This window comes from Dreissena polymorpha, chromosome 8, assembly GCF_020536995.1.
Source record: "Dreissena polymorpha isolate Duluth1 chromosome 8, UMN_Dpol_1.0, whole genome shotgun sequence".
In the NCBI taxonomy this organism is placed as follows: Eukaryota; Metazoa; Mollusca; class Bivalvia; order Myida; family Dreissenidae; genus Dreissena; species Dreissena polymorpha.
The window spans coordinates 51,987,097-52,014,860 of NC_068362.1; the positions used below are offsets into that span (position 1 = coordinate 51,987,097).

General features: G+C 34.2%; 2 protein-coding genes across 2 annotated transcripts; both read right to left on the minus strand.

Moving 5' to 3' along the window:
- Nucleotides 1-237: 237 nt before the first annotated feature.
- Nucleotides 238-20,114, minus strand: LOC127840530 (microfibril-associated glycoprotein 4-like). The gene is made up of 3 exons (XM_052368945.1): nucleotides 20,090-20,114; nucleotides 16,566-16,994; nucleotides 238-863 (listed from the first exon to the last, which is right to left on the minus strand). Exons 1-3 carry the CDS (start codon nucleotides 20,112-20,114, stop codon nucleotides 238-240), a joined length of 1,080 nt encoding a protein of 359 aa, XP_052224905.1.
- LOC127840818 (ctenidin-1-like) lies at nucleotides 19,884-22,310 on the minus strand. The gene is made up of 5 exons (XM_052369235.1): nucleotides 22,293-22,310; nucleotides 20,749-20,811; nucleotides 20,291-20,630; nucleotides 20,090-20,138; nucleotides 19,884-19,961 (listed from the first exon to the last, which is right to left on the minus strand). Exons 2-4 carry the CDS (start codon nucleotides 20,801-20,803, stop codon nucleotides 20,120-20,122), a joined length of 414 nt encoding a protein of 137 aa, XP_052225195.1. The 5' UTR covers nucleotides 20,804-20,811; nucleotides 22,293-22,310; the 3' UTR covers nucleotides 19,884-19,961; nucleotides 20,090-20,119.
- Between the last annotated feature and the right edge of the window lie 5,454 nt (nucleotides 22,311-27,764).

The following is a 27,764-nucleotide window of genomic DNA, read 5'->3' on the forward strand; positions in this document are numbered from 1 at the left end:
ATCTAATCAATATATATATGAATTTGTATATGTCGATTTATGCCGCTATTTTCAACACGAATTATGCCAGTGCTACTCTTTAACATTATTTTATTATTTTATTATTTTTCCAGTGAAGCCATACAAACAAAACACTTCCCGAATAATTAAACATTTAATAAGATATTTATAACTTTAATAACAAATGTTCAGACCATTGTCTTGGGTTGTGGCATGTGTTTAACTCTTGTAGAAAGTTTAATGAGGTCTGATTTTCATCTCGGTGAATTTGAGTGAGTAATGATATCCCTTAAAATCCTTCCAGATAACACCGTCAGCGTATGTTCCGTGTTTCCCTTTAAGATATAACCCGTTAATGTTCACATTATGACACGTGCCGTACCAGAAACCGCCTTTGTAATCCTTTGCACAGGTTCGTGATGGACCGTTATCGACAGTGGAAAACTGCTTGTTGTTGAGCTCAGAAATCAAAGAATCTGTTACGTTCCCTCTGAAGAATGAAATCGTTGATCTATACAGATCGGATTCTGGTCCCACAACGAAGCGTCCGTACTGAGCCTCGCGATAGTCGTTTTCAAAATCCTGCAACTCTATTCTCAGCTCATTGGGTACTGTTGAAGTAAGTCGATGTATGAACTCATTCCCCAGCCAGAATTCATCGCTCAGGGTCCCGAATCCATAGGCATAATCGATCGCGGGCCTGGTGAAGTTTTCTGAACCGTCTTGTCTCCGTTGAATCACAGTCCAGCCACCCCCAGCCGTCGTTTGATCGCAGTAAACTTGAAGTGGTCGCCAGAGAGTCGATGGGTAGATGGTGTAAACACCATTAGCAGTAAACCCTTGTCGGAGCAAGTCGGAACAATCTGTGAAGTCCATGTGAAGTCTTACAGTGTTGATTTTATTAGCTGATATGTTGACAAGAGTTAAGACAAAACATAAATAACATATTCTGGCCATGGTTATCATGACAGAAACAAACTAGTAAATGTTATACAGCCTATATATACGTATATATATATATATTTATATATATATATATATATATATATATATATATATATATATATATATATATATATATATATATATATATATATATATATATATATATATATATATCAAGTTAAACAAAACAAACGTGTATTTAAAAATGATAATTGTGACTGATTAGTGGTGATGATTGCGCATTGGTTATGGCGTAAACAATGCAGTAAGATGATGGATGTGGTGTTTAAATACGCTGAATAATGCAATTAATTGAAATTCATGCGTAAGATCTTTGGAGCGAGATATGCATTGACGTACAAATTCCCAAAAGCTTTCCATCACATTTATATTTAACGTCAAGTTCGCGTAGATAAGGTGTGGCAATAGTTCATAACGTATTAAGCTCTTGAAATGCAAGTCAGCGCATAAACTTTATTGCAACTGGTAAATTCTTCTTCGTTGTGGAAACCTGAATAAAAACGTGGTTGCACATTTGTTGTAATCTGGTATTGCCTAATTTAAAATAAATGTGTCAGCTTGTTTTGTACCCTTGATAGGTGTTTTGTTTTCCCCGCATACAGCCAATGCCGCGGAGTTGGTGTGAATCTAGACTAGTCGATCGTACCATTGGTTAATATTAGGAAATCCGTGTTACTTGTTTACTCCACGATATATTTCGATGGTGGAGAAATAAACTCATAATAAGCCATGCGAGGACACATATGATGTGAACTCCCGTAGTATAATTTGTATCTAATAACACTAATCTGTGGTTTGCCTTTAGTAACACACATTTCTTGCGGTGAATATGCGACTAACAAGTAAAAAAACACACAATTGTTTAACTTTTGTTTTTCAATTTAATTATTTAGAAACATAAATTTCAAACTTTATTTCAAAGTCAGCATGTTCACCGAATATCTATTAAAAGATATTTCTTATTATATTGTTAGAAAGTTTTCGTCATGAAATGCTACTACGCATGATTAATTGTCATTATAATTGCTAAACAACCTACATGTCAGGGTTACCTCGTTCTAAAAATAGTAACTAACTCGGAGACGAATCGAATTGACCAGTCGCCAAATTATCGATCGCTCCGCCCACATAGTCACGTGGTCTAGTGATTAGAAAACTCCGACAAGCAGATCGCAATTATAGCGGATTACGTGAGGGAAATTCTATATTTGTAATGATGTATTATGCTCTTTTCTATAAAATGAATTATTAAAGCCGCACACTAACCTAAACTGCTTTGTTAAACGTTAATACAATCATAAAAACTTCAGAGAGAAATGGCGTAATCAAAATAAATGAGTTAACGGCAGACTGACTATCAGAAATGTTTCTTATACATATTATATAGGGAGGTGATGAAAAATCCGTTGTAAAAATGAGCATTTATTTCATATTGATTTTGAACTTGTATTCAACCGTCTGACAGTGAACCCGGTGGCTATTCATATATAATTTTGAAAATATTTTTATTAAATGCAAATGACATATCCATATCATGATGGGTTTTTTGTTTATTAAAAATGTTTAGATCTTTGTTTTATTGTGTTATTTTTAAAAAGACACCGATTTTTTTATTTGGATATAAATTAAATTTTGATTGTAACCATAATTTAATACAGGTCTAATTTCGTGGTTTCATTAACAGATAGTCTAATATGCATTTTATTTCATGTATGTTTAATGCGAACCTGTTACATTTCACTATCAAAAAATGAAATGTTGGTATTACGGTGCTGTTCACGAACATTCGAATTGAATACATTTAGCATATTATGCATTTGCTTATTTATAACAAGATGGCCCTTATATGTTAATTGCAATGTTCACATTTCTCCCCGTACCAATATATGTTGTATTAGAAATGTTGTTGTTGTATTATAAGCCGTACATTTTACACTTGAAGTCGCTTTAAGCTGGCTAATTTAAGCCGCGTTGAAATCACCTTTGTGTTGTTTTTACTTTAGTTAAAACAATATTTAAGTTAAAAATTTATAATGATTTCCCTTGTTTATGATCCACAGAAAATAAATATATAATTGGAAATCATTTAAGTAATTAAATAGTTTTCTTTTCTTGTGTACAGTACCTAACAGTGCCTAAATGTTCCTTCATTCTGAGATCCACGCAACATACTGTTATTTATTAATCATCGACAATTACGCTGAGATTAATAAGCACGTGTGGCAATTATTATGTTGCCCAAACTGCTTAATAATATTGTGCATCAAACGGTATAACACGTTTTATAGAACACACACCTGGTGTGGTTAAACTATTTATTGTGTGTTGTTTTCTCATTACTCGTTCATATGTTCAAGAAATAAAGATAAAATAATAACCTTCTATAAAGTATGTATAGCACCTACAATTTTGAATAATGATCGAACAGTAATGATCATGCATTTGATATAAAATCTGTGTAAACTCTTAAAAATTACGTCCATTCCATATGTACAACACGCTTTGTTTGTCGGACCAAATGGCGGCCAGATAAGCGTTGCTGAGGGGTGTGTGAAAAATCGATATCTGATTGGCTGATCGACAAAATGTGGGCGGAGTTGGCGACTGGTCAATTGTCGTCATGGGCGTTCCATCAATCTTTTGGAGTATAATGGATGTTAAAATTTTATTCTGCTGTTTTCACTCTAACGAGCTAGATGTCGGAGTTTATGTTGGTTTATTATTGTTATATAAATAATTGTTATGAATAGATTATCTTTAAATATGCATGTTTACTTCAAACTATACGCTTCGACATGTTCCGTGCGCTACGAACATCGCCGAAACGTCGCTCAGTTAAGACCGTAAACTCCTATTCTAGAGAGCTCCGTACACGTCATAACTTTGATGACGTCATTCGGAGTGATTCGTAGGGTACATAAACCCCGACTTTTTCCGGAGCAACTGCCAATCTTACGGAGTTGCTTCGTATATGTTATAATAAATAACCAGTTACTTTCCTGACAATACTAATAATAAACAGCGGCCATGTTTGTCCCCCCGGGAGGGGGGGGGGTAACTTCCCAAATTTAAGGGTAAGGGTGTCCCACTAAGACTTCCGAAATGTGACCCATTTTTATACCGGAACTCTGATGAAGTAGACCCATTTTGATACAAGATTTTTGAAAAAGCAGACCCATTTTTATACGATACCATTTAGAAAGTGGACCAATTTCAATACAACAAATTTCATAAACTTGACCGTTTTCTATACTAGAATTTGATAAAGTGGACACATTCATACTAGAATTTTAATCTCTATCATATCAATACAGTATACTTTTTGAATTTGTTATTATATGTTTATTTGTAAATTTTATATATGTATTATACAACTTTGCCGAAAATATGTCTGTATATTGTAGTCATAAAACACAATAATTGTTTAATTTTCAAAGGTCAACTCTGTCCTCATTAGCATATTATGATTTTCAAAACACATTAAATATATCATGTAGCTTTGTACTTTTATAATGTGGCTATTATTGCTACACCGATTCGTAAAATATTGCCCTTCCTCTTGCGGACAGACTTTCGTGTACCATAACTGGACGCAATAGGTTCTATTGTCACCCCTGTAATGTTCCAAGTTACACCTGTATATTTACAGGTTATGTGATTGCGGATAAAGCTGGGCGAAATTTACTTTTTGATACCCATTTATATACAATAATGAAATTTATCATACCCATTTTGATACTGATACTTTCAAATCTATATGCATTTATATACAAGCAAATGTCTGATTTCAATACCCATATCTATACCTAGATGCTCAAAATCATACCCATATCTATAATTTTAGTCGAAAAACACACCCCATACTTTTGGCTCACTTCTTTATACCCGTATATAGGAAGTTACCCCCCGGGAATTGTCCATTGTTAAGATGGGAACGGAGCTCATCGGGTTATGAACCTGCAAAAACGTAGTGCGATCGGACCGAAATTACCTGTACGATGCCACACCGATCGAGTCCGTTTTAGTCCATCTAATCCGTTCTCAGACAGACCGATCCCGTCCGCACTACGTCTCAAGTACGATCTTGTTTCGTGTAAATAAATATAAACTAAAAGATAAGTTCTTACAACGTTTGCAACACGTTCTATTAGTTCTCAGTAAGTGCTTAGTGCGTTTTTACTCGTTTTAAGGAGTTAGCAGAAGGTTCAAAGTACGTTGTACTCGTTCGATGCAGTTGCTACAACGTTCAAACCGTAAATACAATACGTTCAGACAATGTGCATATAAATAGAGATATAGTTTTCTCAAATTTTAAATGTTGCCTTCGTGCAATTTATGTTAGAAGCAGAGCAGCAATATAATGTTTTGTTGGGCCGAGATAGAAGGCGGAGACGACACAGAACTTATTGGGTGAGAACTTGGTTAAAACCAAAGAGAAGAATAGCCGTAGGTCCTTTATCTGAAGCTACCGGAGACACAGCGCGCTCCTTTTTATTTTTAGTTTTGGCAGATTCAGGATTTTCAATACCTTCTGCATTTTCTTGAGGTTTTTCAGTTGAGATATTGATTTGTGTATTTTTTTAATTGCGACAGCCTTTAGTCGCACTGCCAATTTGGCGGAATTATTTGTTGGAGGCATTACAACTGTACGTCTGATCTACTCAAAGCGTGAAACATAAATGAGAACTGGCAGGAACGTAGTCGATTTTTAATCGCCGTGCAGAACGGGGCTGCAACTACATCCTTTGCGTACTAAGAACGTAGTAGGACGGAGTAAGACCTGCCTTTGAACGAGTTACAACTGCACAACGAATAAAGAAGAACTGCGTACGAACGTGATCGAACTGGCTGAGGACGGGCTCGGTCTGACTGGAAACGGTATACCAACGGGGACAATGGGAAAATAGACCCGATTTGAACTGGATAAAGACAGACTGGCAACGGGATAGGAGCGAGCTGCACGTAGCGCGAACTGTGTATGAACGTCATTCAATCATATTGTAGATTTTTTTCTGACCAAAACAACACGTTCAAGCAAGTTAACATCCCGTTCTGCATTTTCTTCAGAACGTGATCGAACAGTCTAAGAACGTGCTTGGTGTATGGGCTCCTTTAAGAACTTGCCTTTTGCGCTTTTATGCATGTTTCACATGGACCTTGGATAATAGAGGCCGTATCTCCCAATAGTTTGGGTGTGCAGCAGTAAGAGGTATGGTAACATGAACTGAAGTGATGCCAAGTGCAGCGGCAAAACACCTCCTCGTTCTGCTCGAACATATAATATTATAACAAATCATGCCAAAACAAACAATCAACCAACAATTTAGACGTACGACGGGCACAAGCTATGCTGTTAAAATACATTGCTAGATCATCAAATGTCTGAAAATTATTCTTAGTGATGACCTTGCGTAACAATTCCTCTGTCACTATTTGTAATACCCGTACCTTTTGTGGATATTTCTCCCATTTAGGAGTTTGGAGATTCCAACAAATGTTGAATCATGCAGCTCTCCCAACCTATTATCTGCCATAAGCGTGAATGATTAGTAATCAGGGCGCAGAATCAACGGGGTTTACAGGGGTCTACACACGGGCTCGACAGAATGTATACCCTTTGTTAATAACTTTTGTTTTCAGTTATCTCAAGTTATTGAAATACATTTGCAAAACTCTTTAGCGCATAAAAGACAGTTTTTCTAGCAGTTTGTGTCGATGTCTTGAGTAATAATAATAAATCCTTTAAAACGTCTAGAATCGGTGACAACATTTCACGTTGCGTGAAGCATAACCGTGCAGTACACAAGGAATTGTTGAACTAGAACGCGGCCTTATTAAATAAAGTAATTCTGACGTATTTCACATTACCATAAGCAGCATAAAGTCGGTCTTTAATTCACTATGTTTTAAAAAGTTATTCGAAAAAAAACAACAGCACCACTTATCGGTGTGATAACATCCATTTACGTTTAATTCGAAACATCACAAAGTCACGTGATCCTGCATCATGTAAAGGGGAAGGTGGAGATCAAACTTGCTTAGGCGAAAATATTAAAAAATCTCATTAAGTATATTATCGGTTTGCGGGTAATTCAGCAATAGTAACACTCTTACTAATAAACTTCGTTGTAATCGCAAATAAATCATAGATTTGTTTAAGATTACTTGTTTTACGTAATAGTCATTTTTGTAAACGAATTCACTTGACAAAAAATGATGTGTAAGCTCTCGTATATATTATTGTGTATCAACTTCATGAACGTCAATTGACCGTTCAATGACGTGACTACTGGTTTTGCATGAATGCGTTTGTTAGTTATAGCACGAGCTTTGTTGATTTGGTTGTGATTGACCTCGCAAAAACATTTCACATACATTTATGTTTAAATTCACCAGCAAGGTGAAAAGCGAACACATGTATAAAATATAAATTGTTAAGCTGCCCACCATTAACATATGCATTATTTAAAAATCCTTATGTTAGTTCTTCTGTTATTTTCTATACGTGAATTATTATATATTTTAATCAACAAAGCAAGAGCGCTGATTGCAATTTATGTACTTAGTGGGGCAGAAAACGGCAACAATCGGTTAGGGTAAGCTTTTTTATTAAACACATTAGATACAAAGACTATCCAAACCCTGTAAATATCCAGAATGTGTATTTCACGCAAGTAGGAATTCTATTGCATTACTCACTGGTACAGCGTAGGATACATGTCGTTTTCAGTTTACAAACCGGAGTTTCTAAACATACAGAGGTTTAATAGTTTATTTCAGTCTCACTCTTCATGGTAGAATCTACATAATATTTACATATACATTCAATAAAACAAGCATGAAAATTCTTTTAAAAGAAATATGAGAGACTCAATATTCATTAACATTCTTAGGACATTAGACGAACATTACTATATTGGAAGTGCAGAACAGATGATGGAAGAGAGATAACCGTAAAATCCAAATAACATTTGGTAATTGAGGGTCACCTCCCTTCCCCACAAATTTCAACATTATCTTGATGATACATGAACAACCCTTTAAAAAATGAGGATGTACAATTATTTTCTATGTATTAAACTATGCTTAAAAACGGGCATGAGCACAGTGGCTCATCAAAAACATTTCTTACTAGTAGATTGTTTGATTCCCCGCATTGAAGCATCTAATAACTTGACAATTACTAGGTCTTAACATGGATAATATTTAAATGCAATAATACTTTCTGACTTAAAGTAAAAATAAATATTCTTTGTATTCATGGCAACAATGCGTATAGTTTTTCCTCAGACAGAGACAAGAGTTGTGGAAGCATTGGACAATACTTGTGCAAACAAAACGGGTTTTAACGATATCTAATTAAACATTGCATTAAATCGGATCATCGTGTCTTCTTATATAATATTCATTTCCGAATATACTTCGCACATCTGCAAAACGTATCGAATCGCTATTGTTTGCAACGGCTTTACCTTGAAGATCGTTGTTTGTTTAGAGAAGCACGTGTTTGGCCACTTTAAATATAACTATAGAATATCTTTTTGGCCAAATATAACATTAGATTTTTAAGACAACACAAAAGGAACAGATAGAAAGCAGCATTGAAGTCATAAACGCATACACCGTTTCATAAGTTCATAGCGTTGTGTAAAACATTGAGTTGTTATTAAGACATCATCTACGCCTAGGTTATATACACTGTGTTTCCAAGATATATTTCTATTGGAATACCATAGCTTGTTTGTGTTAATCCTAACTTGCACTGGAAGTATATCAAGTTCGCCCAAAATTACATCCACACGCAGGCAACTAATGTCAAATACGTTTATAACAAGTTAAACATATTGTAAACAATTGGCAGAGTATTGTGGCCATTTCACAAAATATTTTTATTAAGTAAATTCAGCTTTAATGAACGTAGGTTACTTCATCGGCTTAATCTTAAGTCATTCAGATGTAAGATATTAATGATACATCAATAATGTGCTGTCAATATAAATGTTTCATTGTTGTTCTGGTGCATCACTTGATGTTACGTTTCCAAGTACGCAAGATTGTCGTGTATGCCTGTTAGGATTTAACAAAAGAAAGGTAGCTTGTTTGAAAGTACAATATTTGCTTATATTAAAGCAAAAGTTTGTGGACCATACACAACACAATCAAACGCAAAATGATAATTAATAAATTGGTGCATTAAACCTTAAGAGGCAAAATGCCAATCGTTATTCGTGTCGCCATAAATTCATTGGCTTAAACAATTAACATACTAATACATCAAAGCCACTGATAAGGTCAATTCATATCGGGACATTGCGATAAGGTCAATTCATATCGGGACATTGCGATAAGGTCAATTCATGTCGGGACATTGTGATAAGGTCAATTCATATCGGGACTTTGCGATAAGGTCAATTCATATCGGGACATTGTCCAACGCATCGACCATAATTAATCTTTGTTTTCTGTTTGTTGTGTCCAAATATTAAGAAACTAAGAAATATTTCCATTATACCTAATAAATTGGAGATTCCTATATCCCTGTGCACAACAACAACTATGCTTGGTAGCATGTGCATGCATAAACCACGGCGTTTAGTACTATTTCCCAGAAAATGTATGCAGTGAATTTAAAAAAGCCATTGTGTTTGAAGTGACTTTACCGAAAGAAATTTCAAGGGTATACTGACAACATAGTACGATGATTGGATGCATGAAGTTGACAACTTGTAGTAAAATTTTTAATTTACACCGAAACAAAAAGTGGAAATTTATATTCGATTGTCTCTAAAACATTAATGTTTGGCAAGGTAAGAACTGTGACACTTTTGAACACTTTAACAGGATCACATTGTCAGCTGCAGATCATTGAATTGTGAATTGACACTTATGAATGAATTACCAACTTGTATAATCAATACACTTGTTACTGAAGTGTTCCTGAAGTACTTACACCAAATAGCGCGATCAGAACTTATTGTTTCCTTACTATTATATTTTCTCTGTATAATAAGACCTGTGATTTATTTAGCAAAACAAATTTATATTTTATTATTTAAACACAAAAAATTAACTTTTCCGTAAATACTTAAAAACTGTAAGCTATTTCTCCAGACGCAATTTTATAAACAGTATATACTAGAGTAATTGGGGCTCGATTGGTCATTGTCGGCTCAGGTACTACTTACATGTACCCCGGGTACTCTTAAGTATACTTACATGTACCCAGGATACGGTAAATATACTTAAACGTACCGGGTCGATATTAGACTGCACCCGAGTTGTATTCCCGCTCAAAATTAAATGTCGTAAAACGCGCTACCGATTACCGTAAAACGATATTGTTTATCTTAAACAAACTTTTATTTACACAAAACTGCATCAACATGCTTTTTGAGTATGAGTTTCAATAATAGGGAGGACATTTAACAGAAAATTGACATAAACGTGAACATAATTAATTTAAAAAAAAGCCGACAACGACCGATTTAGTGTTAAAATTCCCGGGTACGTATTAGTATATTTACCATACCCGGGGTACACGTAAGTATACTTAAGAGTACCCGGTGTACATGCAAGTAGTACCCGAGCCGACAATGACCAGTCGAGCGTAATTGGGCGCCAATTTTGTATAAACAATTTAGATTTATCACCCTTCGGAATACAGGTTATGATACCTTGAGTTTGTGTAATAGATAGATTTCCACGATTAAAAGCTTCATTTAAGGATCTGACGACAAAGAAACCAATTCTTTTCCAGAACATTCTATAAAAATCTGCATTGAAACCAGAACTGCTTGGGCTGTTATTATTTGATATATTTGTTATATAAAACATATATGAAGTAGATTTGCCCCTTAATTCCATTAGCAGAGTTTCTAAAAAAAATGCTGATCACTAATTGGAGACTGTAATTCACTCTCAGGATTTTACTTTTTATTTTGATAGTTGTAAATGGGTAGAGCATATTGAAGCTAAATATCATCTTCTTTTCAGATTTCCTATACATTAACAATGTCTGACAGCAGAGAGTTATTATGTTTCCAAAGACCTGGTTTATGTGAAAAATTGCCAAAGGTTAAGTGTCAAATAATAATAGAGTGATTATATTGAAGACTTGGTTCAATTTTAGTTCATTTAAAGTGTTGCAAGAAATCTGTGGTGATTAAAAATAGATCCAGCATAGCCTGTTGTATGGGATTTGTTCTACGCCAAGTAAATATTTTTTGACTGGTTTTGTTGTCGAAAGGTGTCTACAAGATTGTAGCATTTTATAAATTGTAAATTTGTATTTCGAGCCTTAGGTTTATTTATCTTTTTATAATTAAAGTAATCTAATACATGATCTATAACTAAGTTAAAATCACCACATATAATAAAAGCCTCATTTTCAAGTCTATCAATAACTTCAAAGATATCTTTAAAAAAGGAAGGTGAGTCAGTATTTGGCCCATATAAAGTAAGCATTGTAAAGCGATATCCATTAACAGAAATGCCAAGGGCAATAAAATTACCATTCGAATCAGTAACAGACTTGTGTATTTTATAGTCAATGCTATTAGATGTGAAAAAACGTGTTCCCCTAGAATAAGATGAACAATTGTTTAAAAAACATCCAGACTCCCATTCTGAATGGTACTGTACATATCAGGAGTAAAATATGTGTCCTGCAGAAATTTATATTCGCATTTAATTCTTTGAAGTAATAAAAAAAAAACTTTAGCCTCTTAAATTTCCCAGTTAATCCTCTGCAGTTTTAAGAGACATTGTTCAGATCACTAGCCATTTGGTTTAAGAAAGTTTTATAATATAAAATTAGTAGCACATGCCTTTAAATTATGATAAAAATACGTACAGTGATTCCTACTGGACAGATATCTACACATACACAAAAATGTACACAATACATTCTTCATACAAAAGAACTACAAACAGAGCAACTATAAAATACATCTTGTGAACAATAAAAACACAAGCAAATGAGCTTATGCAAGGTAAATTTCCATGGATATATTTCTCTCAACGGAACACAGACCTGACTGGAGGAGGATTTTTGTATCGTCGTCCTGTATTTCCACCCCAACGACCAAAGCGGTCAAGGGAATGATGATGATGATGTTTTACAAATATTAAATTTTCATTCGCCTATTGGAACGACATATTTGGCCCATCCCCCACTTTCTACATGTTAATCTTTCTATATGTGAAGTGCATCAAAACAGACACCCTAATGTGTTGCACTTGTCTGTGCGATTAAATGAATATTTCAATTGGTAATTCATCATTAATATTATATTGTAACCATGTTCATTTCAAATGTTTTGTTCATGCATCTGGTTCATATGTTTAAAGTGTCGATGAACAATAAACATTTCTTGTATTCAATTTATTATTTTTATTTTCATTTATTAAGCTTATGGAAAGTGGGAGGTAAATTGCATTATAAGTTACTTTTTTATAAGACGTAGTGGCACAGTGTATATGCGTATAATTTTTATCCCATCATCAGACGTGCATTGTCGAAATAAACCACTGTGGAATAAATTTTCCTCTATTTCGGCAGTGATGAAATATAGCTGTCACGCGCGGCGGAGAATGGTCATATTACTCGGAATCAACTATAAAGTAATCATTTTTAGTAAAATCTAATCAGATTCAACAAAACAAACAATTTGATACCAAGATGTAATATATTTTTAACAAATAAAGCAACTCAAAAAGCAAAAAAACATTATTTACAAATATTAAGTGCGCGTACTCGTGACGTCATTATTAACACCTCATACGACACAATGCATGTTCTTTCCCGGTTCTTTCACGCTAAAGCTGCAATTGTTTAGCGTTTTTTTTTCATTATTTCTTAAAAATCGGTCACGTAGAGGTATGATAAACAGAAAAACAGGGTAGTTACTGATCTTTTTGTAATTATTAAGCTCGGCACGATTAAAATAATAAAACAATGCTTGCTTAAAATAACTTTGGGATTTTCCGTGTAAGTCGATTTTCCTATTCTATTTTTAAAGAAAATTGTATTCTCTATATATTTTAATTTTTAGCCGGGACTCGAATATTTTTCATTTTGGTCGACTGTAACTTTAAATGTTTGCAGAAATTTTCAAGAAGGGAGGGACTATGAAGGATATTATCATGTTAGCTCAATGTTGTATATGTGTGTTTGTGTCCTTATCGGTTTATATACCTTGTCACGTATGTTTCCATTTGCATCTGTTGTCAAATTCAATCCCTTGTCTTGTGTGCCTCAAGCCATTAATTGCGATGTCATGCATGTATTGTTCATTATTAATGAGATCTGTGCGATAAAGACGATTTTGATTGGAGATTTGAAAACGATTTAACTCTTTCAAATGTATCGACATATTAATACATGTATTCTCAAATGTAAATATATACATGAATTGAATGTTTAGATTTTACATTAATGTACCGTATACAAATAATAGCCGTATGTTATCAGTACAGCGTTTCCATTAGTTTCGCAATGCAAAACAAATTGCTATACTTATCGCACGTGCCTGCTGACGTAATCATTTTCTTGCATCTTTTAATTCAAAGTCTTGGTATTTTGAAGCGCATTCATTTTCCATTATAGCGTATATGTGTGTTTAATATGGCTTTGTATAATTAAATGTTAGAACAGTGTTGGAATATATGGCTCAAATGATAACAGCGGGGATGCATTCTAGTTTTCATAAAAATGTGGGATGAACTCGGATAACGCGATCTTTTTTATTTAGTATTTTGTTCAACAATTGACGGATTAGACGGAAAAGACTGTAAATGACTTTTCTTTTCTTTTTGAAAGAAAATGGACGCAGATTTTTAAAAATAACTTATCTAAAATAAACATGGTGATTTTGATCCATACAAACAATTTGGTGACTCCACCGCCAGCACAGGTTTGACTTTTTAAAGCTAGTAAGTAAAAGATGTGTCAAAAGAAGATTTTATATACTTAAATATATAATATTTTCGGGTATACATGCTGAATCATGCTCAGCCTCACTTTTAACTGGTAAACCTTTCTTGAACACGTCGGATAAATTCGATTATAACATGACCTACACTCCAGGAGTGAAATAACGTAATGCTCAATTTTGTTTATTACACGGGATTTATTACACTGGTTATATAACTGTGAAATGACGTCACTTTTTTGACGAAATGACGTCATTATTCCAGCGAATTTATTCAGTTAAACTCTTTTACAATGTGAATAAACGGTGAAAAGAGCATAAAATAAAAAGAAAATGTGTTGGTCATGTTATAAATAGAATCTTAAATTCGTGGTTATGTTGTATTAAATTCATTAAACTCGTCATATAAATAAAGATAAAAACTCGACAAGCCTCGTTTTTATCTTTATTTAGATGACTTGTTTAATATATTCAATACAAAACGACCACTCATGCAAGATCCTATATGTACACAAGACACTTTCATACTATTATCTCTTCGCCTTTATTACAATGGAGTTGAACTATTTGGAACGTCAAAATTATAAATAAAAAAATATCTTAACGATATTCGTCTCAGACAAATGCAATACACTACTAAAGTACTACAGCGTTATTTATCGGTCGTCTTATCATTACTATTTCCGCAATATTAAAAGGGCATTTTCACGTTTTGGTAAATTGACAAAATAAAAAAAAAAGTTATTTCAGATTCGCACATTTTTGGTTTTAATTTGATATTTGTGAGGAAATAGTAATACTGAACATTTACCATGCTCTAAAATATCCATTATTATTTTCTTTTGACGATATAAAATCCTGAAAATCATACAGCGTTGAAACGCGAAACGATTGAATAATTTGGAAAGTTCTGTTGTTTTCGTTATATTTTGTGAAACTACAAGGATTGCTTATATAAACTAAAAAATACAGCCACTCATAGCATGAGCACGGATGGCCGAGTGATCTGGGCGGATTAGTTTTTACCACAAGACTCCAGGGGTCAGTGGTTCGAGCCCAGTTGAGGGTTACTTTTTTTATTGTATTCTTGTGTTTGTTTTTTTACTGGAGATTTTTATTTCCAAAGTTGAATTTTATTAATATAAAGCATTTAATGACAAACTTGAATACATAACAAAATCTGTGAAAAGGCCCCTTTAATCTTTACTGAACAAACTTGTATAGCAGCATCAAAATATGCCGTGTAGGATAGAAAAGGTGAGATAAACATCACTATGATATATCCGAGGGGTTTCGTGACGAGATGTTTAATTGTGTGGATAGTTTTATCGTTTGTAATTTCATGAAACGACTTATATTTATGATCAACTAATTTGCAGAATCGCATACTCTAAATTAATGCTGACAAATGTGAACTTGCAATCTACACTAGTCTATTGCTTTTTGTATTAAAACTTATATCTTTTTTCCCATCCCTATATTATATACTAATACCTTCGTATGTGCTATACTGTTTGTATTTTTTTAATTGAAGTTACACGTTTAGTTGTGTACACCATATCAGCATCACTTCTTACTGATAGAAGAGATAAATAGCAGTAGCCTCAAGCTTTTAAAAAATTCTGCCGAATTGTACGTTGCAGTCTCAATGTTAAGCAATATTTATATATATATATTTCTCCTGCATATTTTGTCACAAGTAGTGTATTGGTTTTCATTGTATTGATTACATGTGTATGCGACGAAATAAAAAAATATTTTTAAACTGATATAAATTTGCAGAACTATTTCGCCATTGTATATGATTTAACGACCTGATATGTGAGTGAGTATATTAAAATAATTCATAGGTAAAATCTCTTTAACGATACCGCTTGAGTAAGAAATAATATTCGAGGTGCATTTGAAGCTAATTATGACAATTTGAATACATCTTGACGTGCCTTGAAAATTTGACTAACCCTTAATTGTTTATAATCACTATTAAATTTTAAAATCATTGAATAAATTGACAACTGTCACTGTTAACCAAACAACGTTAATCAACAGCGTTAAAATCGGAAATAAATATCAAAAAGACATTTAAATTAAGCTAATTAAATAATTACCGATATCATATTTCATGGAGGTTTTAACCCTATCGTAGGTCAATATAATATACAGAAATAAATTCAAACGCAGTGAATGCCAGCACAGTGTACATCTATGCTAAATTAAATATTTGAATGGGTTCGCAAAATCATTATCTAAGCAATTTAAATGTTCACAACAACCACTTAAGTACATATGAGTAAGATCACAATGGTTGACATTCTATAAACAATTTACAGCAAATATATTTACGGATATTAAAATTTATAAAACAAATTCTTAATTTAGGCAAGATTTGACATTCAACTTCTTGACTTACGTTCAATGCATTTAATGTAGTTAATCAGCTAATATCATGGTTAATGCTAACAGGCATTACACACGTTAATGTTCATGTTAATATATCTTATTATCTTAACGCGATGTAAAGAGCACTTAAACCGAAGACACTCGTTATATGATTACACGCAATCACCCAATCAATAAAGTAAAGGATGATCTTTGAAAAGCAAAGCACTGGGCAACACATCCAATGATCGCCATTTGTGTAGAGATTGGTCATGGGCTTCGTTTTACCGCAATTATCCCCATACCTCTGATTGCAGTCGGGCAGTTGTCCGTATATGGTCTGATTGCAGTCGGGCAGTTGTCCGTTTATGGTCTGATTGCAGTCGGGCAGTTGTCCGTTTATGGTCTGATTGAAGTCGGGCAGTTGTCCGTTTATGGTCTGACAGAAGTCGGGCAGTTGTCCGTTTATGGTCTGATTGAAGTCGGGCAGTTGTCCGTTTATGGTCTGATTGAAGTCCGGCAGTTGTCCGTTTATGGTCTGATTGAAGTCGGGCAGTTGTCCGTTTATGGTCTGATTGAAGTCGGGCAGTTGTCCGTTTATGGTCTGATTGAAGTCGGGCAGTTGTCCGTTTATGGTCTGATTGAAGTCGGGCAGTTGTCCGTTTATTGTCTGATTGAAGTCGGACAGTTGTCCGTAAATGGTTTGTGCACGTAGTCCTGGTAAACAAGCTTACTTAGGAAACATAAGAGTAGTTCAACTGGCCGATGCGATGCAACTAAAATACTGTTGAATTCGGCGAAAAATCCAAATAAGCAACACACATGAAGTAAACGAATAATATATAGTGTATTCCATTGTCATGATATCTGTCTACGGGTTTTCATTTGACGTCATAACCAATGGGTCCTTGGCGTAACTTAAGTATTTGATATGTGCGTCACGCTGCAGAAGCTATTTCACCAGATTGTCCTTTGATTGAGCGAGTAGTCATTCTTGATTGGATTACTAATACGTTTTTTAGGAATAGGCATATTTTAATTATCGATGTTATTACTCATAAACTGGGCGTGTATATTATTTTTGGTGAGAATTAGTAAATTATGTTGTTCTTTTCATGTGAGTTTTACGTTATATAGACACGTTTTGCCAATAATAAAGCACAATGTTTTGCTTCTCGTTGAAACTGAATGTCAGTAATATGAAAGATATTATGTAGGTATCAAATCAGATAATACGTGTTTTTGTTTCATGTCATAGCATACATATTTTGTCGTTGTGTTTTACAACTACTTATAGTAGCTGAATATCAATTCGAGTCAAATGTTATTTGTTCTTCATTGATTTAATTGAATTGTCACAACAATACTTTAGTTGTTACGTAGTCGTTTTTGCGTACAAATCTGGAAACGGGTAAGTTGCGGGCAATCGAAGACCCTTTGCGCTGCTTGACCGTCTCTAATATAAAAAACGTACAGAAAAGTGTTGTTGGGTTCGAGGTAGCTGTCTAAGAAGGATTTGTAGCCAAGATTGTATGCAATAAGTGTATGCAGCGGTAACACTTACTCCAAATAGAATAGAAAATGTTCCTGTTAAAGGTAATAAAAACTGGCAACAAAGATTCAATGTTTTTGTGAACGTTTTTGTATGTTATTGTGTAATATTCAGAAGGATTTAGTTATTCACAGAGAAGCATGTAAACATGCAATTGTCATTTGAGACAATGCAACGACAAGTAAATGAACCGACAATAAAAGCACATTTTGTGGTGGGCGGAAAATAAGCATTTTTTACACGCGAGGAAATTCTCTCAATCATTGAGAATTCGAAGGTAAAACTATTTTTTAGTTTTAACAAAATGATGTATAGCCTTTCAATTTTTTATTCATTATACCAAAAAGCGGACCTTAATACACGCAGATGATTTCTTAGTAGGAGTATTTGTTACATACGCGCCTTGGTAATCCCCGATCAACCTGTCTACCGCTACGACGTCGTAGCGGCTAATGCTTTTGCGTCGTGGAAGGGTATAATATGAGTCGTGTTATGAGAAAACTGGGCATAATGCATGTGCGTAAAGTGTCATCCCAGATAAGCCTGCACAGGCTAATCAGGGACGACTTTTTCCGCTTTTATGGTATTTTTTGTTTACAAGAAGTCTATTCTACACGAAAATCCAGTAATGGCGGAAAGTGTCGTCGCTGATTAGCCTGTGCGGACTACACAGGCTAATCTCGGATGACATTTTACGCACATGCATTAAGCCCAGTTTTCTCAGAACGAGACTCATATAACAACGACGTCTTTGCGGATGATGTTGTCATGTGATATTTTCTCCATTGTGTATTTCAACAAAGAAGGACAACAATCAATGGATGTTAAATAAAACATTTTGTTTTCTAATGACTCTCGTTAATTGAAAAAAATACATATACTAATGCTGAATATAAATCGCACCAATCGGATATAGGTTAAAACGATTGGTGCAGACCATGTATTTTTGCATAAACTCTATATATAATGCCCTCTGGCGGGGTGCAAAAGGAGGGCTTGAACAGGAGAAATCGTGCATTAACAAGGCGATTCACGTGCCGTTCAAGCCCTGTTATGTGTTTTTCATATCCATAAACTGGTCCACGCGCAGTTACTTTCCTTAGTCTTTTTTTAGTTCTTCTTAGTGAATTCAATGAAGTTATTATGAACTTTGTTAATAACTCCAGCCTTCGACGACTTTCCAAGCATAAATGGGGAACTGAATAAGCACCAGTTTCCTCATGCATGCAGGGATAAAGGCAATGAATATTTCAATCCATTTTTCAAATTATACCATCTGCACTCTCTTTGACGACAGCTTTATTTTATTGTCAACGTCAATGAAGTTAAGGTTATTTACTCAACACTTTCAAAACACTATGCTGTAAATGTAAGTGTTTATGTACCTTCAACGTTCCTGCTGTATGCTTGAAATACTTCAGTGACAATATGTTGGCAGTATAAATTTCTAGAAAATTTAGTTGGAACGAAATAAGATAGACCTGTACGAAAGAAATATCTATGAAAACAGCAATGACTTATTCTGACGATATATTTATCCGTCACGACCACTAAATTCCAAAATAATTCCTCGTTTCTTACTTTGCGCGGCTGCTTTTAAAATTTGCATTAATCCACTGTTTTAACACATTTTAAATCAAAAACTGCCTCGTCATTTCTGATGATGACCGAGTGAGGTACATGTAAAACACAACCTTGAAATGTATGACGTCATATAAAATAATCGAATTATTTTGTCGATGTCGAATGAACAAGACATATTATTTTCAATCTTATTTTAATTCATTTTTGGTATGTGTGAGTTGTTTATGCAATAAAAGCAAAAAATACACATTTTCTTGGACATGATCATCTGCGGGCGCTCTCAAAATCCGTTCCTGCCCACGTGCTGCGCACTCGGGCAGGAACGGATTTTTCGAGCGCCCGCAGATGATCATGCCCTCGAAAATGTGTATTATCCCTATATAAATGCATGATTTATCATTCCGATAATTCGATACATAATGATAAAGTAACGACTTATAATGCTATAATTAAAAAAGAACACATCAATATGGGATTCAATATATTTATTTGATTCTTTTAACAGTGTTAACTGCAACGAAGTAGAATCATTTGGTGTCTTCGGTTTTCTGAAACAGGAAATTGCAATATAATAAATTGTGGTGAAATCGTACAAGCATTCACACAAACAGGAGGCGTCATAATAAGAATTTAGATAGCAACAGTTGTACACTTATAATACATTCAAGCTACTTACCAAACTGACGACGTTTAGTAGCCATGCGGTTTAGTAGTGTCCTCCGTGCCTTGAAAATAAAACAACGCAGCGTGTGATTCATGCCACAGCTTTTAAAGCGTACGAAATACGAATGTCGGGTGTTTTATTTATTGAAATACATTGCTAATTTAATATGAACGGTTGTCTATCACTTTCATCGAACGAGAGGAGAATACTTACCCATGGCCATAGCCTCCACCATAGCCTCCACCATAGCCTCCACCATAACCTCCACCATAGTGTCTGCCATATCCGCCACCTAGACCACCAATTCCGTATCCACCGCCATAAGAGCCGTAAGAGCCTCCGAGACCGTAATGTCCGCCACCTAGACCACCACCGAATCCACCGCCATAAGCGCCTCCGTAATGTCCGCCACCGAGACCACCACCGAATCCACCGCCATAAGAGCCTCCGTAAAGTCCGCCACCTAGACCACCATCGAATCCACCGCCATAAGAGCCTCCGAGTCCGTACATTCCGCCACCGAAACCACCACCGTATCCACCGCCGTGTCTACCTATTCCATAACCGAGATTAATTAGATTCGACACTAAAACAGTTAACTCCATGTAAGCATTCCAACACGGAAATCTTTAAAGATCATGCTAGTTTTACTTATTATAATTGAAACATACCTGGATAGGCGACGACCACGCCAACGAACAAGGCCAAGAGGATAGCAGCTTTCATTGTGTTTGCTAAAAGTATTATAAAAAAACTAAACAAACAATGCCTTCGTTTGTAATGTATTTTTTATGTCAAGTACTGTTTCTACTAAAGAAAATGGACTTAAGCTTGTCTCTATTAACCAATTGCTTTCGATGTAATTAGAAATATATCAAAAATATGTATTGACTCTTCTATAAGACGTTACAATACGATCGTTTTAAACAGACACATCTAAGCTGTTTTATTTGGTGAATACATAACCATTTGTATTGCTAATGTCGAATATATAAGAATTAGCACAGTTATCACAAAAAATGCTGGAGGATTCCTTATGCTTTCTACAAAAAATGCTATAAAATCTTACGATTATTAGAATAATAAAACATAATAATAAAAATGTTTTATATTTTGGTCATTTTAAATATCAGCAATTGAATCTAACTTAAACATTTTGATGACAAACGTTTATGCTTAGTCATATGTAAATTATTCGTTCGCTACCACAACAAAAAACTTTCAAAAATATTATGGGGAAAGGTTTGCTATCGTCGGTAAATTATTGCCTAATCTTGAAAACAAGAGGTACATCAAACATTTCTAAAATGAACCATTACTTGTGACCAATACATAGGAAACGTTCGCAACAAAAGCTTTGAAAGAATATACGAGTTAGAATTAATGTTGCAGATATGCGAGCAAACAAAACACTAGCAAAATACCGATATTACAAAGTCCTTACATTTGAGACTTAATATTCTTTCTTCATGTATAACCAATTTAGGAACATTACAGCCAAACTGTTCCTTACACTATATTTTGATCATATGAGCATTTTGAACAAAAAAAAAATGAAAATAGAGCCAACAAGTCATTGTTTTAAATGCGTTGAATGATTTTAAGCTGTCTTTATCAGTCGTATTCTGAGAAAACTGGGCTTAATGCATGTGCGCAAAGTGTCGTCCCAGATTAGCCTGTGCAGTCAGCACAGGCTAATCAGGGACTACACTTTCCGCCTTAATTGGATTTTTGCTTAGAAGAGACTTCATTGAAACGAAAAATGTCATAAAAGCGGAAAGTGTCGTCCCTGATTAGCCTGTGCGAACTGCACAGGCTAATCTGGGACGACTCTTTACGCACATGCATTTAGCCCTGTTTTCTCAGAACGCAACTCATATAGACTTCATCAGGATGAAAAAAATGCTTTGATCAACTTAATTAAAGACTAAAAGCCGTGGTCAAATTAAACAAACTATTCTATGAATCCTCAACAGTCTTAAACATCCTACAATTCGTTAGTTATAAATAATTTCAATCGGATATACGATCTATATAATATCATTTCACAATGTTATTGTTATCAAATGAGTCGCGTTCTGAGAAAACTGGGCATAATGAATGTGCGTAAAGTGTCTTCCCAGATTAGCACTTCACATGCAATAAGCCCAGTTTTCTCAGAACACGACTCAAATTGTTATTGAATAATAATAACAAATACCAAAAGTGTTCATACCAGTATGGGATATTCTCAGTGACTGACAATACTGGCTAAATGCGATCTATTTATAATGTTCACTTTCAAGTTGAGCGATTATTTAATTATCATAATCACTTACAAAGAATGACCACATCAATCAAGCTGATTCCATTTACAACAAACAAAACAAAACGGTTAAGACTGCATACTACGTCGACATTGCGATTAATCTGTCAGTTGCAAGAAGGTGACGTTCTTTTGTAGTGCATTTTATCCGTACTTATTTATATGTTTGTTCACTGGGAAGTTGAGTGATTATTTAATTATCATAATCACTTATATAGCAGGACCACATACATCGAGTTGATGCCACTTACACAGACCTAGCTGCATCTTACTTGGACAGTGCGAATGATCGGACCATGAGCAATAGTTATTTTGTTGAATTTATATCGTATATACTTATATATGCACAGAAAAAAAATGCGCGAAATTGTTTCTAAAAAGTCAAATATTGCCAATTTGAAATATGTTTATTGTGTTACAAATTATCAAAGAAGAAACACAATAACGAAGACGTATTTGAAAATATGAACGGTAATAAAGGGTCACATGATAAGAAGCATACAAATTTCAGTGATTGGAAGTAATTGATAACCCATTTAAGCCTAGTGGACTCTCCCATCATTCTTAATTGGATCAATTTATTTCCAAAATTAGGGATGTCTAGTGTATTTATTTCTATACGTAGAATATTTCTTACAGAAATTCCTTTAAGCAAACAGCGCAGACCCTGATGAGACGCCGCATCATGCGGCGTCTCATCTGGGTGTACGCTGTTTGCCAAGGCCGTTTTTTCTAGACGCTAGGCATAAATGGGTTAAATACCAAATTAAGTATTTACCGCAAGTATTCTAAGAATAATATCGAAATAGAATGTGAATTACGAGGTGGGTATGACCTTAATGACGTAATAACGGAATTGTCTGATATGGAGCATAAATTTACGAGCTAATTCGAAAAAAAAGTCGCAATAAATAGTTCTCAAAGGCCAAGGTACATATCTTGGTTGCGAAAGTCCATTTGTGCAAAATAAATATCTTGTCCATAAGTGCTGCAAAGAAGAACGAAAATATTCCAGCCCATTACCATGTGAATATAACTGTAAAATTTATTAATTTATGTTTTAATACAATCCCGGGCTCGGCTTGAAATCTGATGACGTAGAAATTGTATAAATGGCGCACTTTAATGTTTTATCTTCAACGTAATTAAAAATCAAATTTTATATATCTTAAAAAACACAATAAATTATACAAATGTGTTTGCTTATGATAAGAAGTAAGTGAAATGCAAACTTACGTAAACGAGAAAAGTGAAAAACACGTTTGCTAGGAACAGTAATGAACTTCTTGATGGAAAAAAATGTTGTATTACCTTTTCTAGTGTCTCATTAATGTATATTACGATAAAGACTTATTTTATTGTATAAGGAAAGCTATTATACAAAATATTTAAAACTCTGAAATTGAATATTTCTATACTATGTATTTTTAAATTCACTATTGGGAAATGATGATGCCCATCTTCTGCGGCTGTCAAGGTTTATGCTGTAATAAAACTACTGATTTATTATTTGTTTTTATCTTTCGGAGTTTAGTTATTTTATAAACAGTATGCAACACTAAATAGCTTCAACTGATGATGTCGCTCCTGTTTTTTACATACAAGTTTATTACAAGTTGGACACGATATTAAAAAACTTAACATGAAATATATGGAACAATGCATAACCACGCCTAATAGTGGTATAGAAATACCACACTAATGTTAATCGGCTATATGACTAAGTGTTTTCTTTTGTTTTTGTTTTAAAGACGTCACACGATTATTGATCGTGTTTATTTAAGATCTCAAAGGCTTACGAAAGTCCCAAAGTTTCACAGGTGTATGTTTACCATAACGTTTCTATGGTTTCAACATTACAATACTTTTGCAATTTTATTTGAAGGAATATATTTAGGTATTTACTTGTTTGATAATAGTTTCAACATCTTTAAAAACATGGTTTCTTTTCGAGTTACAAGTGTTTTCGTAATATATGCTGTATTTGAAGTACCACATTTGAATGATAAAAGGCTAGCAATCGAGTTATAAGTAGGACGCGGTGTGACAATGTTACGTTTGGTGCTCCGGTATATCAATAACAAATCATTGATCTCAAAGTATCTATTTTAATAATCAGATGTTATTTGTAAGCATCGTCTTGCGATAAATTGCGATAACTTTTTATAAATATAACAAATTGCGGACTTAAAAACGTAATAAACTTGAATGTTGAAATATGAACTGGGCTGACTGGACTTAAAATCGTCGAGTAACAAGATGGTAGCTGAGTGCTGGACACGCAATCAGCTACGGTAACCATCTTTTCATCGTATATGTTTCATACGAAATTTACAGGTTCGTTTCTCCAAATAACACTGAACGTCGAAACATAACACACCACACATGTCCTTCATCTGAAGAATGATGCATGCTTCTTGTTACTTTTTTGGTGATGCCAAATGTGTTAACTCATTTATGCCCAGTGGACTCTCCCATCCTTCTAAATTGGATCGATTTATTTTCAAAATTAGGGATGTCTAGTATATTTTTTTTCTATATTTAGAATATTACTTACTGAAATTCCTTTAAGCAAACAGCGCAGACCCAGATGAGATGCCGCATCATTACAAGTTGGACACGATATTAAAAAACTTAACATGAAATATATGGAACAATGCATAACCACGCCTAATAGTGGTATAGAAATACCACACTAATGTTAATCGGCTATATGACTAAGTGTTTTCTTTTGTTTTTGTTTTAAAGACGTCACACGATTATTGATCGTGTTTATTTAAGATCTCAAAGGCTTACGAAAGTCACAAAGTTTCACAGGTGTATGTTTGCCATAACGTTTCTATGGTTTCAACATTACAATACTTTTGCAATTTTATTTGAAGGAATATATTTAGGTATTTACTTGTTTGATAATAGTTTCAACATCTTTAAAAACATGGTTTCTTTTCGAGTTACAAGTGTTTTCGTAATATATGCTGTATTTGAAGTACCACATTTGAATGATAAAAGGCTAGCAATCGAGTTATAAGTAGGACGCGGTGTGACAATGTTATGTTTGGTGCTCCGGTATATCAATAACAAATCATTGATCTCAAAGTATCTATTTTAATAATCAGATGTTATTTGTAAGCATCGTCTTGCGATAAATTGCGATAACTTTTTATAAATATAACAAATTGCGGACTTAAAAACGTAATAAACTTGAATGTTAAAATATGAACTGGGCTGACTGGACTTAAAATCGTCGAGTAACAAGATGGTAGCTGAGTGCTGGACACGCAATCAGCTACGGTAACCATCTTTTCATCGTATATGTTTCATACGAAATTTACAGGTTCGTTTCTCCAAATAACACTGAACGTCGAAACATAACACACCACACATGTCCTTCATCTGAAGAATGATGCATGCTTCTTGTTACTTTTTTGGTGATGCCAAATGTGTTAACTCATTTATGCCCAGTGGACTCTCCCATCCTTCTAAATTGGATCGATTTATTTTCAAAATTAGGGATGTCAAGTATATTTTTTTTCTATATTTAGAATATTACTTACTGAAATTCCTTTAAGCAAACAGCGCAGACCCAGATGAGACGCCGCATCATGCGGCGTCTCATCTGGGTCTACGCTGTTTGCAATGTCCTTTTTTTAGGACGCTAGGCATGAATGGGTTAATGTGCTATTTAATTGATTAGCTCTGTGTTAAGTGTTGGGTTTGGAAATCCATAAAAGCGGACACAATCCCCAATGCTTTCACACTAACCGTCCTCAGTTCGCGTTCGTCTTCTATAGGACATATGTGGGCCGTGTTCTGTGAAAAGGGGGTTATATGGATGTACGTAAAATGTCGTCCCTGATTAGCCTGTGCAGTCCGCACAGGCTAATCAGGGACGACTCTTTCCGCTTTTATGATATATTTCGTTTAAAGGAAGTCTCTTCTACACAAAAATCCAGTTAAGGCGGAAAGTTTCTTCCCTGCCTGATTAGCCTGTGCGTCTGGGACGACACTTTACGCACATGCATTATGCCCAGTTTTCTCAGAACACTGCTCATGCGGTGTGTCTCACGTTTGGCAATTTATCTATTGGCAAATATGACGGACCGCATCGAATAATAAAGTTTATCTCAAGTTTGTGCAGTAAAATATCACTTAAAGTGTGTTTATTTTAGATATTTGCCGAAATGATGTGATTCACGCAGTAAACTAAAATGCAGAACACCGACGTTCTTTTTAATATTTCACAGAATTACCCGTATAACTCTTTTTTCAAACGTTATGAATACTTTTGTTTAACATATTTAGTGTGAAACTGTATTTTGAGTGAATATTTTAATTTGTTTGTGCTTGCTTAGGTATGTAGTAGAGTGTAGAGCGATACTTTAATAGTTGTCACGTATGTGAAATATATTTGATTGTTTAATATTCTTCCATGGATCGATATTGTTTTTTTATTTATAGATTTTCCTTCTCGTTGATCAGAACACGTGTTTTTTTCTTCTTTCCCGTTGATCAGAACACCTGTTTTGTATTTTCAATTTAACACCAAATAAATGAACAAGTTTGCAAACAAATTAATTTAACGCATCTTTGCGTGAGTTATAGCTAATGGGTTATCATCAATCATTAAGTATTACGTAGTTCGAAAGTTATTGATTATATGAACTTATCGTACATCGTCTTGAAATAAAATATGCGTTCAAGGATAATATGAGCCTTGTTCTGTGAAAAGGGGGTTAAATGAATGTGCGTAAAGTGTCGTCCCAGATTAGCCTGTGCAGTAAAGCAAGCTATCACACCCTTTACATACATGACATACTTTCCAATCCGCTTTGGTAGTATTTTTTTTATCTAAAACATAATGCGGTCATGTTTAATCAAATCTGAAAGTATTGTATTGCTTATGACATTTCGGTCGGGTATTGGTAAAGCCTATCGGAAGTAACGTATCGTTAATGGTCACGCACATTATTATCTTTTTATAAAGAATATTACATATAATATATAACGTATATTAACATTATGTAGAGAAAAAATAAGCTGAACTATTTTTAACATTTCATACATTTTTTTTTAATACAAAGCAAACAAACCACAACGTTTCTATGCATGCATAAACATGTACTGAATAGGATAGGCTAAACAAGTGGTCCTGTTAAAATGTTTGAGCTTATTAGTATATGGTTTATTCAATATAAAAAAGACATACAGTCCATGAGTATGTTCAAAACAAAGAAACATATATGAAGGCATGACATGTGATCAGTATTGAATTTCATACATTGTTAAATTAAGTACATGAAAAGGTCAAGGACAATTGAATTACAGCATTTAGAATCTATGTTATAACGATAACATAAAAAACAAACAAAGAAGAATCTACAA